The sequence below is a fragment of the Sus scrofa genome, chromosome 1 (genome assembly GCF_000003025.6).
Source record: "Sus scrofa isolate TJ Tabasco breed Duroc chromosome 1, Sscrofa11.1, whole genome shotgun sequence".
NCBI classification, from domain to species: Eukaryota; Metazoa; Chordata; class Mammalia; order Artiodactyla; family Suidae; genus Sus; species Sus scrofa.
In genome coordinates, this window is record NC_010443.5 from 183,792,509 (window position 1) to 183,809,203 (window position 16,695).

The following is a 16,695-nucleotide window of genomic DNA, read 5'->3' on the forward strand; positions in this document are numbered from 1 at the left end:
GGGCCCTCCTCTCGCGCGTCTTTCAAAGGCCCCCTAGGAACCAATGAGCGATTAGAGGCCGAGCCAGGGGAATCCCCGGCCGGAGTAAGAAACAGGGAGAGGGTCTGATTGGTTCCTCGCTCCACCTCACAGAAGTATGTACCAATAAGCTGAGCCGAGGGGCAGGCTCGGCGAGGGGCGGAGGCTGAGACGCTGGTGCCGCCCGAAGAAGGCTGCGGCGGGTCACGACTTGGGGCGGCCAGCGATGAAGCCGGTGAGTGGGGTTGGGGATTGGAAGAATTGAGCTAATGGGATGGGAACAGTCCCGAGGCCAGTTCCTGGTCCCGGGGACACCTGGGCCTGGTCGCGGCACGACTCGCGTAGTAACCGTCCAGGGTAGGGGGTATGGCCCTTCCCGAGACTTGCGGAGAACGATGGCAGCGAAAGAACAGGGTCGGTGGCGGGCGAGGGGAAGACGAACATTCGCTGTGCACCTGTTATGGGCTGTGGGCTGTCGCCTGCGGGGTCTCCTAAGTCTCCTGACAGCCCTGCCAGAGAGCGCTGAGCCCCGCTTTACGGAAAAAAACGGCATAGAAGCCTTAAGTGTCTCCGTGTATCATTCAGCCTGATATCCCAGCCTCAAAGCATGTGCTGGGCACCCCTGCGGAGCAGTCCTCCCCGCGGACGATGATTCACAACCCCCACTTGTAGGTGTGTCATCACAGTCACCATCCCACGGGGCACGGGGCCACCTGGCACTACGTCCTTTTGCCTAGAGTTCAGAATCTCTGGGCCTGGGGAAGCAGAAACTTCCAACTGTTAAGATTTATAAACCTGGATAGGAAAGCCTGAATTAATGGGCCACACAAATTGAAAATCTGGAATCATCAAAGAAAGAAAAAATAGGCTTAAGGAGCGGAAGGGTACCCATCTGACTCACATCACCTCCCACCAGGGTTGACAACCCCTTGAAGAGCCTCCATTTGAACTAAGTTTATTAATAATAATAATAATAACACAGGTGGATCCAAAGCAACTCAAATCCGTGGCCTAAACTGGCTCTGTAATGTGATCTTGTAGTAACGAACAAGACCATTATAGAATGTGGCTTCAGAGCTAGAAAAGACATTGGGCAGTTCCACTTGCTAATCCCCGTGTTTCCATGTGGAGGGAACATCAGCTGTCCTTCACTTCTAGCCTCTTTCTACACTTGTCCCCAGAAGGGGAAGAGTGAGTGATCCGATGCCTAAGTTTGAGAGGAGCTGAACATAAGAAGGGAACCCTTTCTTCCCTTCTCTTTGCAGAGAGTACTTTCTGGGGTGCTCTTAGCACAGGAGAGCCCTGGGTTGTCCATCACCACCTGTGACTGGTGAGAGAAGTCCAATGCTAGAGTGAAGAAATGACAAGCCGCCTTGAGCTCAGCTTTAAAACCACATCCTCCCTCTGACAATCAGTAATAAAACTGATGTATTGATCTCCATTTGCCTTTCCAGCATCTCATCTCTCCCTTGGTTCCAGCTAGGGAGTAGAAGAAAGGTGTGTTTTTTTGTTTGTTTTTTTTATTACTCCTATAAAACAACACATCTTCCATGTAGAAATGCTTCCCACAGGATTGAGTTTCATCTCCTTCGGTCAGCAAACAAAGTGCATCTCACTCTCTCTAGCCCAGTGATTCACAGAGTTAGGGCTAGGTTATTCCACCTAAACTCCCCACCCTGCCCCCCACCAAACTACTAGGCTGTATGGGGATTAATTTTTGAGAAATGGGGTAGAGAAAACTACTACTTTGGCTTCCTCTCCCTTACTCTGATACCACAGTTCCTGAATATAGTTGGACCTCAGTATCTGGTTGCATGTCATTGTATATACAGGACTTGAGCGTCTGCAGATTTTGGAACCCATGGTGGGGTGACGCTGGAGCCAACCAATCCTACACACACACCATGGACACTAAGGAACTATAGTGTACACAGACCCTTTCTCTTTTTGCCTTAATTGCCTTAACAACTTCTCTATCTGCCTAAAAACTTCCTGCTTATCCATCAAAACCCAACTCATGGATGTCTCCTCTATTAAGCTTTCTTCAGCTTCCTAAGCAGTCAGCCACAGCCTTCTCTGCTCTAAAGGGCATAGTTTATGCTTGCATTTCAGCACTTCTAACTTTCTTGAATCTATGTACACATTGTCTCTCCAACTGTACTTACTTTATGGGTCTTCGCATCTCCAGAGCTTGGCTAATGAAAATGTCCCAGAAATGTTTGTCAATGAATGAATAAATCTCCTCACTTTTTAGTTTGGGAAAACTGAGGTCCAGTGGAAACTAAAGCTGCTTATCTAAGTATATACAGTAAGTGGCAGAGCCAAGACCAGAAGACAGGTTTCTTGGTTCTCAATCCAGCAGTCTTTCTACTACATAGGGCTGTAATGATTAATAAATGGTATAAACAGCAATAGTTTATTATTGATATTGCAGATCTCTCTAATATTCCAGGTTGAATAAATTGCCAGTATGTATCAGTGTGCACTTAAGCTATGATCAGCTATACTAAAACTGTATGTAAATATTCTTTACAGTTATTTAACATAATTGATTTCTTTTGAAGCCTAGCGTGATACAAACAAGTGAGTTTGACTCATCAGATGAAGAGCCTATTGAAGATGAACAAACTCCAATTCAGATATCATGGTATGTGGACATTTCTGATCCCTGATGAGCTAAAATATCTGATGTGTACATCACAGTCTTTGTAGGATTTAGTCTATATATTGAAAATTATTCCCTTCTGCTGATTATATAATTCTAATCTTTCTTACCTATGATAGAAAAAGACTTTTTTTTGGGGGGGTGGAGGGGAGTGGTAGGAGCTCCTTCCTTATATTGAGAAAATCATAGTAGAAACAAGGAGTTAAGATTAGAATGATCTCCCATTTAGTACCAAAACTTTATTCTTTTAAGACAAAAGAATAGTGTATCAAACATAGGATGAGTTATCATTTATCATTTACTCAAATCCTACAACTACTTGCCATAATAATTCATCTATCAGTAGACCCTATTTAAGATGAAAGCCACATTATCATGGATACAATAACCAAAACCAAATGTTTTCATATAAAATCAACTGCTAAGTCTTGGCAGTGATTTAGGTTATACAAGATTCTTGCCTACCAGCAGTCAGATGCTTTTTCTTATCCCTGAAAGTGTAATAATCCTCCTTAAGGTAATGTCCCTGATATAGGAAGAGAAAAAGTCTTGTCCCTGAAGTTCTTTTGTTCTGCCATCAAATAGCAATTATCTTTCATTTCCCCTTCTAAATCCCCTTTAAACTCAAAATCTCATCTGATTTTCAGTCAGGTGGTATTTATATGATGCTCCCCCACCTCACCCCAACTGTTTTCCTCTAAATTCATCTTCTTTTTCAAAGACAAGGTGAGTCTCTGCCTTCATTGTCACCAAGCACTGCAAACTGGGAATAGGACTTCTTGAAATTATTTCATTTTAACCAAAACCCATTACAACAAAGAATTGGTGGCCTGTGGTTTTTATTCTATGAAATTATATCTGTTTAAGGAAATCCTGCAAAGAAATCTTAAAGTAGTAATGTAGAAAGATGAGTGCTGGGAATGAGATTGTCAGATGATCATTTTCTTTTTTTTCTTTCTTTCTTTTTTTTTGTCTTTTTAGTGCTGCACCTGCAGCATATGGAAGTTCCCAGGCTAGGGATCAAACTGGAACTTCAGCTGCAAGCCTACACCACAGCCACATCAATGCCAGATCCGAGCTGCTCTGCGACCTACATCTCAGCTCATGGCAACGCTGGATCCTTAACCCACTTATCGAGGCCAGGGATCAAACCCACATCCTCATGGATACTAGTTGAGTTCATTACCACCGGGCCTGGAGGAAAACTCTCTCAGATGGTTATTTTCCAGTTTATGCCTAAGGTTACTGATACAGAGTATCTCAGGTAACATACCACAAGGGTAACTTAAGTACCCTTTATCCTAGCTGTTGACAATCTAGCCATTACTATCCTTAAGGTAAGTTTAAATTAGCATGTTGCTTTCAAGACTTTAATTGTAACAAAGCAAATGACGTCTCTATTTTAAAACTTCCAGTCTTTCTAAGCCTTTTTGTAACCAATACACTGATATGTAAATATGAATTTTTGTTTTGTGACTATTGTAAATCTCTGAAACACACCTTTGTTCAGTGGTTTGTATAAATGTCCATCTGTAATTTTTTTTTTTAATTGAACCAAATTTGACAAAGTTTTATTCTTTTCAGGCTACCCCTGTCACGAGTGAATTGTTCTCAGTTTCTTGGTTTATGTGCTCTTCCAGGTAGGTCACATCATTGATAGGTTAAAAAAAATTTTTTGTCAGCTAACACATCATTCTCTGTATTGAGCAGTAAGAGAATTTCATAGTTTCTCAGCATGGGAATTCACTTCTGGAAACCCTCTTGGTGGGCCATAGATAAAGGAACATAGATCTACTCTTCAACCCTTCCAAACCCACATTCACAGATATACATTTCTGATTTATCTATCTTAGTAAAACATAACACTAGTATTCAGTGTGAGGCTGAGGACTATAGCCAGGTACTTGCTACAGAAGGGGCACAGAATAAAGAATCCTTGGATTAAGAGTTCCTTCTGCTTGGATCTATCAATCCTGGAATTATATTCCTAAGAATATAAGAAATTGAAATTCACATTCAAAAATGGAATTGAAGCATATAAATGATCATGTGTAATGACTTTCTACAGTAGCTACACATGCATTTAAACATTCTCATTATTTGTAACGAAAAACTGACTCTTTTACTCACTTTGTTAACACTTACAGGTTGTAAATTTAAAGATGTTAGAAGAAATATCCAAAAAGATACAGGTAGGTGTAATATGAGAAAAACCATCTTAATAGGTCTCTTAAAAATAACGCTAAAAATCTCTTTATCGAAAAGAACAAACTGTAGTCTCTTCTGAATTTTCCAAATAAATGTTAGGTATTTCTTTCATAAAGTTTCAGACTAGAGACTTATTCTAATATGTGAAGAGCTATTTGTGAAGGGCAAAGAGAACTCATCATTTACTGAACATAGTGTTGCTTTTCACTGATTGCTATAATGCTTTACATAGCAACTTCATTTGAGGTTAGAATGAAGTTGGAGGGAGAAAAGTTTGCAAGTAGAAAACTGATACTGCACTGCCCAGATCTTTGAACATACTGTTCTTTACAGACTTGACTGTGATGCTGGAAATTCAGACTGAGCTGGGAACCCAGAGGTAGTATTGAAATTGTCCATCTCAGAAAATTCACAGAACCAATATTTAGGTGGAAAGATGGAGTAGGATCTGATCTCCCCATGTCCAAGGATGTTCAAAGCCTCCAGTCTAATAATCCTACAAATATCATGATAATCTACCCCAATTTGGAATTTATATATTGCATAATACTAACAAATTTAGATTTTCAAAATATTTATTCTGATTGGCCTGGAACATCTCAAGCCCAGTAGTCCTACCAATGTCCTTATAATAAACCAAAAAAAAAAAGTATCAGTTGTTTGCTTCTGACCACTATAGATTTTATAAATCTTAAAGTTCTTTCCTGGTCATCCTAGAATATCAATTTGCTAATATACTTTCTTTAACTCACCAACCAAGAAAGACTCAAAAAGACTAGTAGATGAGTTGCCCCTTACAGTACTGGTAAAGATTTTCTGCTCCAGAGATATCCACCACGGTAGGAAATTTCCATTTGGAAAACTTTTAAATCATAAGCAAAATATAATTTAAATCATTGGTTCAAGAACCAGTTTGCACATTTTGGAAAGCCTTATTCACTTAGTCTCATCTATAAAAGATGTCCAGTCTTTTACCAAACCTTTTTTTCCAATGAAATCTTTGATGTAACCCAGTATACAAACTAGATGACAGTGTTTGCTCGACTCTCCCAGCAGCACTTCCCAGGTCCCACCTCACAGTCCTTTCTAGGAAGGTTGAAATCTACTATATAATAGAAATTATTCAGTGTGTACAAAAGGCAAACAGCAAAAATTACCTACTCTCTTTAAAATGGTTAAGTACTACAAATTAAACTCTTTTACAAGTACAAAAGCATAATAATGTTATCTAGAGCAGCCCCGTCCAATAGAAATATACTGGGAGCCGCAAATAGAAGCCATATATGTAACTTGACATTTTCTCAGAGCCATATTAAAAAAGTAAAGACATGTAAAATTAATTTTAATAATAGACTTTAACCCCAGAGAGCCCAAATAGTATCACTTCAACAAATTTTAAGTGTAAAGAGATTATTAGTGAGATAAATTATTATTTGTACCTTGTCTTTGAAATCAGATATACATTTTACATTTACAATCCATCTCAATTTGGATTAGCCATAGTTCAAGTACAAGTCTAAGGGTTCGTGACAAAAGATACTTTGTGTGTAAATAGCTTTGTGCATAAATAAGGACATTTATGTCCTTGGATTTAGGGGGTGGGAGAGAGAGTGGGGGCTCAGATCAGCCAGAATTACTCATTATGAACCCAATGCTCTGTAGTGAACATTGCCTTAAGGAGGCCCTAGTAAGTAGAATGGCCTGTAATACTGTCTCTGGGTTCATATCGTTTCACTGAAATTAGCCAAGCCACATAATTTTCATACAGTTAATGCTTTATTTCCTAGAAACCTAGCCCATAAAATTAAATACATAATGGCATGGTACAGTACAAATGGAGAACATGAGTTCTGGCATCATGGCTATGCTGGAGATTTTCTGTACCAGGCTTAGGATAGAACAAAAAACAGCAGAGTCTTGAACACAGCAAACATGGTTGATTTGGTGAGAAGAAAGCAGGGGGGAAATGGTGCTATCATTCCTTCTCAGGAATTTATTTTGAATTATTAGATGCTTTAAAATTGGGAGTTCCCGTCATTGCTCAGTGGTTTTCGAACCTGACTAGCATCCATAAGGGCTAGGGTTTGATCCCTGGCCTTGCTCAGTGGGTTTAGGATTCAATGTTGCCATGAGGTCTGGTGTAGGTTACAGACAGAGCATGGATCCCAAGTTGCTGTAGCTGCGATGTAGACTGGTGGCTACAGCTCCGATTGGACCCCTAGCCTGGGAACTTCCATATGCTGCAGGTGCAGCCCTAAAATAAAATTTTTTTTAATTTATTTTAAAATAGTATTTATAGTAAAACTTTTTCAAAATCAGTAATATAATTGATGACTTAAAATCTGGCAAAAATTTTGACTTATACAGTCAGGTTTCATTCTAATAACCTTTTGGTTCAGATGTTTCTAATTCCTATTTTGTGCTTAGTGACTTGGTTTTTACCCTAGTTTGAAGGCAGATGCATGTTGTTTAGAATATCAGTAAGCACCTCAAAGTTAACAGATTATCATTTGTTATTTACTTAGATTGTTCAGTTTAAGAAACCGAACTCTATATTTTCCTTCCTGACTGTGTTTCAATTTGTAATGTTCTGTCCACACGTGTCCTTGTGTATCTTGGTGTATTGGCAGAAGAACTAAAGAGCTGTGGTATACAAGACGTATTTGTTTTCTGCACCAGAGGGGAACTGTCAAAGTATAGAGTTCCGAACCTTTTGGACCTCTACCATCAGTATGGAATTATCACTCATCATCATCCAATCCCAGATGGAGGGGCTCCTGACATAGCCAGCTGCTGTGAAATAATGGAGGAGCTTGAAATCTGCCTTCAGAATAATCGAAAAACCTTAATACAGTACGTTCTCCTTTTCTTAATACATTGCATAAGAAATGTCCCAGTCAAAATTATTTCTCAAGTTAACTGCATTCTTCAGTCATTACCTTGTAGTTTGGTGCAAGGATTAATTAAAAGGAGATAATACATGAAAAGCACTAGCACAATGCCTTGCACAGAGCAAGCACTCAGATATTTGTCATTATTCCTTTTGAAAAGTAAGGATAAAAAGTGAGATTTGGAAATTTTTAGAATAGGGTAACAGGCTTTTTCTTTGCTTTCATCATAGATCTTATTGTTTTGGGATCCTCTCCCCAAAAAGGTTGGGGGGCATCATTCTTATTATGTTAAACACCTTCTTTATTGCTTGGCCTTTTAATTACTTAGTTGCTTCCAACAGTAAGAAAGTTAATTTCTTAAAAATTAGCAGTAAAGAAATCATCCTTAAGCAATGAGCAATCCTAAAAACAGGACTTGAAAATTGCATTTGATGATACAAATGTGTTATCTGAATGAAAGAGGGACTCTTCATACTTAAGCTGCTAGTATGAAAGTGTAAAACAAAAGAAAATGGGAGTTTCCGTTGTGGCGCAGTGGTTAACGAATCTTACTAGGAACCATGAAGTGGCGGGTTTGATCCCTGGCCTTGCTCAGTGGGTTAAGGATCCGGAGTTGCTGTGAGCTGTGGTGTAAACCGGCGGCTACAGCTCTGCTTAAACCCCTAGCCTGGGAACCTCCATGTGCTGTAGGAGCGGCCCTAGAAAAGGCAAAAAGATAGAAAAAAAAAAAAAAAAAAAAAGAAAGAAAGAAAGAAAATGGATTAAGGGGGGTAAAAAATGAGAGAAGAAAAAGTAGCTTGGAGAGAGGAAAAAGAGAATGACAATCAGCAGTAGACAGTAGCTTCACAGACTCGAAGTGGTGCTGTGGAAAGAAATAGTTATGCTTAAAGTGAGACCCACAGAGCAGAGGAGAGCCAGCTGCCAGCCACAGGGAGAAAACTAGTCCTTTGTGCTTGTTGGGTTTTTGGTTTTTTGTTTGGTTGGTTGGTTTTTTGGAGGGTATCCTAATCTGCTTAATCCTCTCTGGAACAAGATAGAACATTAAATAGTGTGGTACTTCAAAAGCTGTAAGGTCTCTAAGACCACAGCTTTGAGCTAGAAGATATACAAACGATACCAAATGATGGAGTGGTCTCAGGGTACTTAGGCCAAGGACAAGCCTAGCCAACTTCTCTCCTCTTAGAGCAGGAGCTCAGGGGCTTCATGCTAAGAACTCATGTTCTGAGGAGTTCCCGTCATGGCGCAGTGGTTAATGAATCCGACTAGGAACCATGAGGTTGCGGGTTCGGTCCCTGCCCTTGCTCAGTGGGTTAACGATCTGGTGTTGCCGTGAGCTGTGGTGTAGGTTGCAGATGCGGCTCAGATCCCGCGTTGCTGTGGCTCTGGCGTAGGCTGGTGGCTACAGCTCCTATTCGACCCCTAGCCTGGGAACCTCCATATGCCGTGGGAGCGGCCCAAAGAAATAGCAAAAAGACAAAAAAAAAAAAAAAAGAACTCATGTTCTGAAAGCAAACCAACCAGTACAAGGGTCTCTGGGAACACTCATCTGTTTGCAACCAAATTCTGATGTAGAGAATGATAGCCTGCAGAGTAGGGGAGAAAGAACTAGAAGCCATCCTACCTCTGAGAGTTCCCAAACTTTCTCTATAGAAAAACCGCATCTCTCTTCTAGTACTAATTGTGAAGGCAGAATTTTAGAATAAATATAGTTGCCCATGCTAAATTTTCTGATAAGTCTAAGTCAAATAGCATTGGATAGCTAGATGGAGCTAGTTTTTTTAAAAATTACAATTTTTGGACCCATTTTTCAAACCAGTTCTTTTTATTTTGTTTTGTTCCAAATGAAATCTTTGAAAGCAGCCTCTACTGAAAGATTACTAGAGATCAAATTGGCTCAGTCTAAAGAAGCTTAACAAATTCTGCTCTAGCAAGTTCTAGCTAACCAAATGCCCCGATGTTTGAATATAAACAGGATGGAAGGGTAGATGGGCACTCTTGTATGTGGTGAATGCTTCAGCCTCGCATAAAATAAAGCATCTCATGGCTGGAAATTTTTATTGTCCTAGAGTTTGCAAAGGTGTCCCTACAGTGACTAATGTTTGCTTGGACAAAGATGATTTTCTATCCATTCTACCATCTTTGAGTCCCCACAGTGCTACACAGCTCTGACATTTATCCCTCAGAAACAGGGTCTGGTAAAAAAAATTTTTTTCCCCTGTACTATTGTCTCCCAGTGCTGTCTCACTGGTTCTTGCTGGACATTTTTGTTCCTTTATGAAATCAGTGAACACTGCTTGCCTATTAAAACCATTTCCTAAGTCTGTTGTAAGAGAGTACCACAAACTGGGTAGCTTAAAAAACAGAAGAGTATTCCCTCCCAGTTCTGGGATATAGAAGTCCAAAATCAAGGTATCAGTCAGCAGGGCTGTCCTCCCTGAGATTCTGGGTACTGTCCTTCCTCACTTGGCCATCAGTCCTTGGCATCTTTGGCTTATGGCTGCATCAGTCCATCTCTGCCTCTGTCACGATATGATTCTCCCTATGTGTCTGTTTTCTCTGTCATATTGAATTAGGGCCCACTCTAATGACCTCATCTTAACTCAGTTATATCTGCAGAGACCCTATTTCCATCCTGAGTATGAGGGACTAGGGGCACATTTTTGGGGGGACACAGTTCAGCCCATAACACCTACTGTGTACCCAACACTGAATACAAAACACACACTCTGAGGCATAGTCCCCACCCTCAAGGAAGCCACAGCTAACGACACTATCACATAAGAGTTAATAGTATTCCAGCAGGTGCATACAAGGCAGTACACAGGGTGGTAGTGGTTTCTGTGGGGGCTCAAAGGCGTTTCAGATAGGAAATTTGAGCTGGGTTTTGTTTTTATTTTTTGTCTTTTTGTCTCTTAGGGCCACACCAGCAGCCTATGGAGGTTCCCAGGCTAGGGGTTGAATTGGAGCTGTGGCCGCCAGCCTACTCCAGGGCCACAGCAATGTGGGATCTGAGCCGCATCTGCGACCTACACCACATGAGCTGGGCTTTATTTTATTTTATTTATTTTTGTCTTTTTGTCTTTTCTAGGGCTGCACCTGAGGCATATGGAGATTCCCAGGCTAGGGGTCTAATCGGAGCTGTAGCCACCGGCCTACACCACAGCAACCTGGGATCCGGGATCCAAGCCACGTCTGCGACCTACACCACAACTCACGGCAACACCAGATCCTGAACCCACTGAGCAAGGCCAGGGATCAAACCCTCAACTTCATGGTTCCTAGTCAGATTCGTTAACCACTGAGCCACAATGGGAACTCCAAGCTGGGTTTTAAAGGATGAGTAGGAATCGATCAAAGAGAAGAAGAAAGATAAAGGTAGCAAGAGATATAAAAAGTGGTATGTCTTTATCTTGCAGAAAGCCACTAAAATGTTATATCTCTCTACCATCACAGAGTAGATCCCCACCTCTGAAAAAGGCCCACAGCTTGGTCGCTGTGTAGAAAGCAAGTTCATAAATTATCCAGGGGTCAGTACCTGTCTGGTCCTCTGTCTCCCACCCTATCACAAGCTCCAAGTACAACACTCTGCAGTAACTGATGTTCATGAAAAGTCATCGGCACTGAATTAGGATCCTCTAAGAAACTTAGAAAATATGGAGCTCCCATCGTGGCTCAGAAGTTAACGAACCCAACTAGTATCCATGGGGACGCAGGTTTGATACCTGGCCTCGCTCAGTGGGTTAAGGATCCGGTGTTGCCAAGAGCTGTGGTGTAGGCCGAAGATGCAGCTCGGATCTGGCGTTGCTGTGGCTGTGGTATAGGCTGGCGGCTACAGCTCCAATTGGACCCCTAGCCTGGGAACTCCATATGCCACAGGTGCGGCCCTAAAAAAGACAAAAAGAGACCAAAAAAAAAAGAAAAAAAATGTGTAATACACTTTTTTAAGGATTTTTGATTAAAGTGAATGGTTTTACTGCTTTAAGGATTAAGCCTTTTCTAGAAAATCCAGTTCTGTAAACTGCTTGTTTCTTCACAGGGCCGCACAGTAGCAGCTAACCTTCATTTACTTCTTACTCTGTGCCATGCTGTGCTACAAGCTTTATAAATGTTACCTCATTCAGCCCTCTCTATAATATAGGTACTGTTGCTGTTCTCATATTAAAGATGAAAAGGTTGAGGCCCAGAGAGGCTAAATAACTCAGGTTCACATATCTAATCAATGACAGATTCAGGATTCAACCCCAGGCAGTGGGGCTCTAGAGCCCTTGTGCTAAAACCTCTAGAATACACTGCCCGTGTCTTTTTTTAGATGAATGAAGAGTTATTATTGTCCCATAACCACTAAGGTTTTGTTTAGAAAAAAATAAGATGGCAGTTGGTCAAAGTAGTCTGATTTCTATCGATTTAGTAACATCTTCCACTCCTCAGATATTTAAAGAGGTCAATAAAAAGGCCCTGCCTACATTGTTCTTTAGCGGTGTTCAGAATACCTTCCAACAAATAAATAAGCACTGTTTGCTCTTAATTAAGTCAAAAACACTTCTTAATTTCTGGGAACAAGGCACGGTGCTAGGCATTAGAGTAGAAACAGAAAGCAGGGAGAGCAAGTCTTTAGTTTGTAATTGTTGGGATGGAATGAAAATGTAGACTTCAAAACTGTCCTTCCCTTTCAGCTGTTACGGAGGACTTGGGAGATCTTGTCTTGGTAAGAAATATATTTCCATTATTCTGTATTTTTTTTTTTTAACCTCAAAGTAGGAAAACTGGTATTTCTAAGCCATATGCTCACTTTGAGACAAAATGAGACAAAACAATATATATCTGCTAAGACTTAAATGCTTATTTAAGGCCCTAAATTTAGTGTTCCCTAGAAAGCTTGGGTGGGAGTGGGAGTTATTGTCAGCAATGTTTTGGAGGATTCTGCAAATCATAATTTACAGGTCTTAGCTCCTGCATTCTTGCATTTTGTTTTGTTTTCTAATAGTCTCCCTATGCAGGTATTACGATATTTACAGTGACTTCTAAATAATATCCATGAGCAACATAAGTATGTATGTTATGTATGTTATGTATGTTAACTTTAAACTTTTCAAAAAATATGTTTAAAAAAAATGAAATGCCACAGTGGAAATAACAGTTATTCCTTTTAGTATTGGACATTATCAAAATTACAAATTTTGTGTTTCAATAATACTGTCAAAATGAAAAGACCACCCACAGAATGGGGAAAAAAATATCTGCAAACCATATATCTATAAGGGACTGACTTAGACTCTATAAAGAACTCTTAAAACTCAATAATAAAGACAACCAAATTTAAAAATAGGTAGGGAGTTCCCTTTGTGGTGCAGTGGAAATCCGACTAGGAATCATGAGGTGGTAGGTTCAATCCCTGGCCTTGCTCAGTGGGTTAAGGATCCAGCGGTGTCGTGAGCTGTGGCGTAGGTTGCAGACATGGCTTGGATCTGGTGTTGTTGTGGCTGTGGTGTAGCCCAGCAGCTACAGCTCCTATTAGACCCCTAGCCTGGGAACCTCCATATGCCACAGGTACGGCCCTAAAAAGACAAAAGACAAAAAATAAAATAAAAATAGGTGAAGGGTCTGAGTAGATATTTGCCCAAGCTAAATATACAAATGACCAATAAGCCCATGGGAAAATGCTCAACATCTCAGTCATCAGAGAAATGCAAATCAAAACCACCTAACACCCATAAGGATGGCTACTATCCAAAAGATGGAAGATAAGCATTGGCAAGGATGTAGAGAAGATGGAGCCTTAATACATTGCTACTGGGAATGAAAAATGGTGCAGCTACTTTGGAAAATAGCCAAATAGTTACTCATAGAGTTACCATATGACCTAGCAATTTCACTCCTAGGTATATACCCCAAATAAACGAAAACACGTCCACGCAAAACTTGTACAGGAACATTTATGGCCATATTATTCATAATAGCCACAAAAATGGAAACAACCTTAATGTCCATCAACTGACAAATGGATAAACAAAATGTATAGCCATACAATGGAATATCATTCACCCATAAAATGAAGTATCGAAACGTGCCATATGATATGTATGAATCTCGAACACATTATGCTGGATGAAAGAAGCCAGTCACAAAAGACCACATCTGGGAGTTGCCCTTGTGGCTCAGTGGTTAACAAATCCGACTAGGAACCATGAGGTTGCAGGTTCGATCCCTGGCCTTGCTCAGCGGGTTAAGGATCTGGCATTGCCATGAGCTGTGGTGCAGGTCCCAGACGCGCCTTGGATCCCGCATTGCTGTGGCTCTGGTGTAGGCTGGTGGCTATAGCTCCTATTAGACCCCTAGCCTGGGAACCTCCATGTGCCGTGGGAGTGGCCCTAGAAAAGGCAAAAAGACAAGGAAAAAAAAAAAAAAAAAAAAAAAAACCACATCTGATTCCATTTGTATGAAATATCTAGAATAGGCAAATCCGTAAAGACAGAAAGTAGATTAGTGGTTGCTTAGGGTAGGGTTGATGGGTGGGTGGTGGGTGGTAAAGGGATATTAACAAAAGGGTATAGGGTTCTTTTTGAGGTGATGCAAATGTTCTAAAACTGGTGATGGATTGCGCTTACCTGTGACTACAGTAAAGCCCACTCAGTGGTGCACTTTAAATGAATGAATTGTAGAGTGTATGAATTCTAATTAACTCAATAAAACTGTTACAAAAAGAATGAAGCTAGCGCTAAATTTTAATTCAACAACAGCTATTTAAAAAATCACAATTTGACTGCCAAAAGTGCATACTCAAAGGCCTCAGAGTCTTTTATTTCAAACAGTCACAGCAAACTCAGTCTTCTGCAACAACAGCAGTCTGAATTAAGTATGAAATGTTCTACCCTATCATTAGAGTATACTGCAATCGTATAACATATATTATACATAATATACAGTCTTCTCTGGTGTTCCATTAGTAGCTGCTTGTCTCCTCCTGTATCTATCTGACACGGTATCACCACAGCAGGCCATCGACAGCCTGAGAGACCTGAGAGGGTCTGGAGCCATACAGACCATAAAGGTAAGTGGCAGTGACTGTTGCAGTGAGGCTATGCTGGGGGGTGGGCAGACAGTTACAAGACATTCTCTATTCATGTATCCCCTGTTTATATTTTGATTGTTTAAGTTTACATTTAAACAGAACCTGGATGTCTTTGGAAAAAGTTGTTTTGCAAAATAATGAAAAAATCTGAACTTTCCAGTTTACTCTCTCATGATCCACTGCTGTTCCGTGTTCGTCCATTCAGTTCTGAGAATGGAACCTCTCACCTGGAAAAATGTGGCGGTTACTATAAATTTGGTGGTTTCCTGGGTAGATCTTTTGACCAAAAAGATCCCATGAAGATCCTATTATTATATCACCAAAATATGTTACAAAGAGAGATGAATAATAGAAAAAGTGTACAGCCACACTAATTATCCTTTGCTGTAGATAACCAAAATGACATCTTTCACATTTACTTTCCCTTTAACACCCAAAACACTGCAGTGACACTGTCCCCAGGATATTATTTATCTGTAGATTGTAAAGCTAACTTGCTTTCCTTTCCCAATTTCCTGGTCTCAGCTTTAGGACTAAGTCAGTGGAGCAGGTTCGGAAAACAGGGAGGGTCCCCTTATTATCTGTTAAAATCAAATAATGCTTCAAATTCAAGATGTTCCCACATCTCTCTTTGAAACAAAATACATAGTCAAACATATGTATATGTGTATATATATGCATGTTTTACATCTTTAATCCTAGAGAGAATTAAGCCCACATCAATATGGGCTGTCAATTTGTCACCTCAGCCATTCTGTGGCAAATAAGTTCTTTCCATCTCTGTGCTAATGTAAGTCAGCAGTATGCAATCTCAACTTCTCAGCAGCAGTGCAAAATGAAATTATTGGCCGAGTAAGAATATCCTCCAGGAAGCTATTAAAACTCCAGATAAATTATGTAAAGATTTAATTTTGCTTATCTGCTAATATTACAATAAGATACTCATCTACAATGAAAATTGTTCCAAACAGATTATGTCATCACGAAAAGCAGAAAACTAAGTCTTCTGTAAAGTAAGAAGTAGATTTTCTTGAATATACCACTGTTAGCTGCTGCAGACAGTACCCTCCCCTCTGTACTTACTCCCCAGGGGAATACTTAACAAAAAGAATGCCTTCATGTGTTATTTTTATTTGTTCCTGTCCATAAAGGGAGAAAGGACTTTACACATTTATAAAACTTCCTATTTTATGCTATCTAATTTTTAGAGATTTTCGAAGCAAGTTCTTCACACTCTATGTAACTCTATTGAAAGATAAAATTTCCCCATGATGTAAATGCCTCCTACCCAAAGGGATGTAGGATTGTTTTTAGAGTTTTGTTTTTTTTTTTTTTTTTTGATTACTGGTTCCTACTTCTGATTTGTGACTACTCTAGTAACTAGCTTTCTACAGTGTACTTCAATATATCTTTACTTTTTTCAGCAATATAATTATCTTCATGAGTTCCGGGACAAATTAGCTGCACATCTATCATCAAGAGAGTCACTATCAAGATCTGTATCTAGATAAAAAAAAAAAAAAAAAATCAAATAGCATATATATATGACCATGTCTGAAATTTGAATTCTGAAACATAATTTGTATTGAAATCAAACTACTAGCATTATCAAATCAAATGTAAATGTATATGTGCAGATATTCCTAAAGCTTTTATTGACAAGTTTCATTGTGTCTCATCTCTTTTCTAGGAGAAAGAAAAAAATTACCATACAATTTTTCTTTTTAGAAATGCACTAGCTACTCTGGTGTATTTTACCTGGAGGTAATGTGAAAAAAGCATATGGAAAAATACATGACTGCCTATTTTTCTTACCACACTTTTATGTCATATTATTACTGGCA

General features: G+C 39.8%; 1 protein-coding gene across 12 annotated transcripts; it reads left to right on the forward strand.

The window, feature by feature from the left end:
- On the forward strand, positions 98–16,670 carry CDKN3 (cyclin dependent kinase inhibitor 3). Of its 12 annotated transcripts, none has more exons than XM_021083277.1 (11): positions 98–253; positions 1,284–1,348; positions 1,473–1,515; positions 2,583–2,665; positions 4,268–4,323; positions 4,831–4,875; positions 5,225–5,270; positions 7,571–7,744; positions 12,456–12,487; positions 14,706–14,830; positions 16,276–16,665. In XM_021083277.1, the coding sequence occupies exons 1-11, from the start codon at positions 245–247 to the stop codon at positions 16,360–16,362; spliced, it is 765 nt and encodes a 254-aa protein (XP_020938936.1). In that variant the 5' UTR covers positions 98–244; the 3' UTR covers positions 16,363–16,665.

Coding starts and splice junctions, on each gene's coding strand:
- CDKN3 (XM_021083270.1), top strand. Junction 1,516..2,582: donor AGCTAGGGAGTAGAAGAAAG/GTGTGTTTTTTT, acceptor TTTCTTTTGAAG/CCTAGCGTGATACAAACAAG. Junction 4,876..7,521: donor AAATATCCAAAAAGATACAG/GTAGGTGTAATA, acceptor GTGTATTGGCAG/AAGAACTAAAGAGCTGTGGT.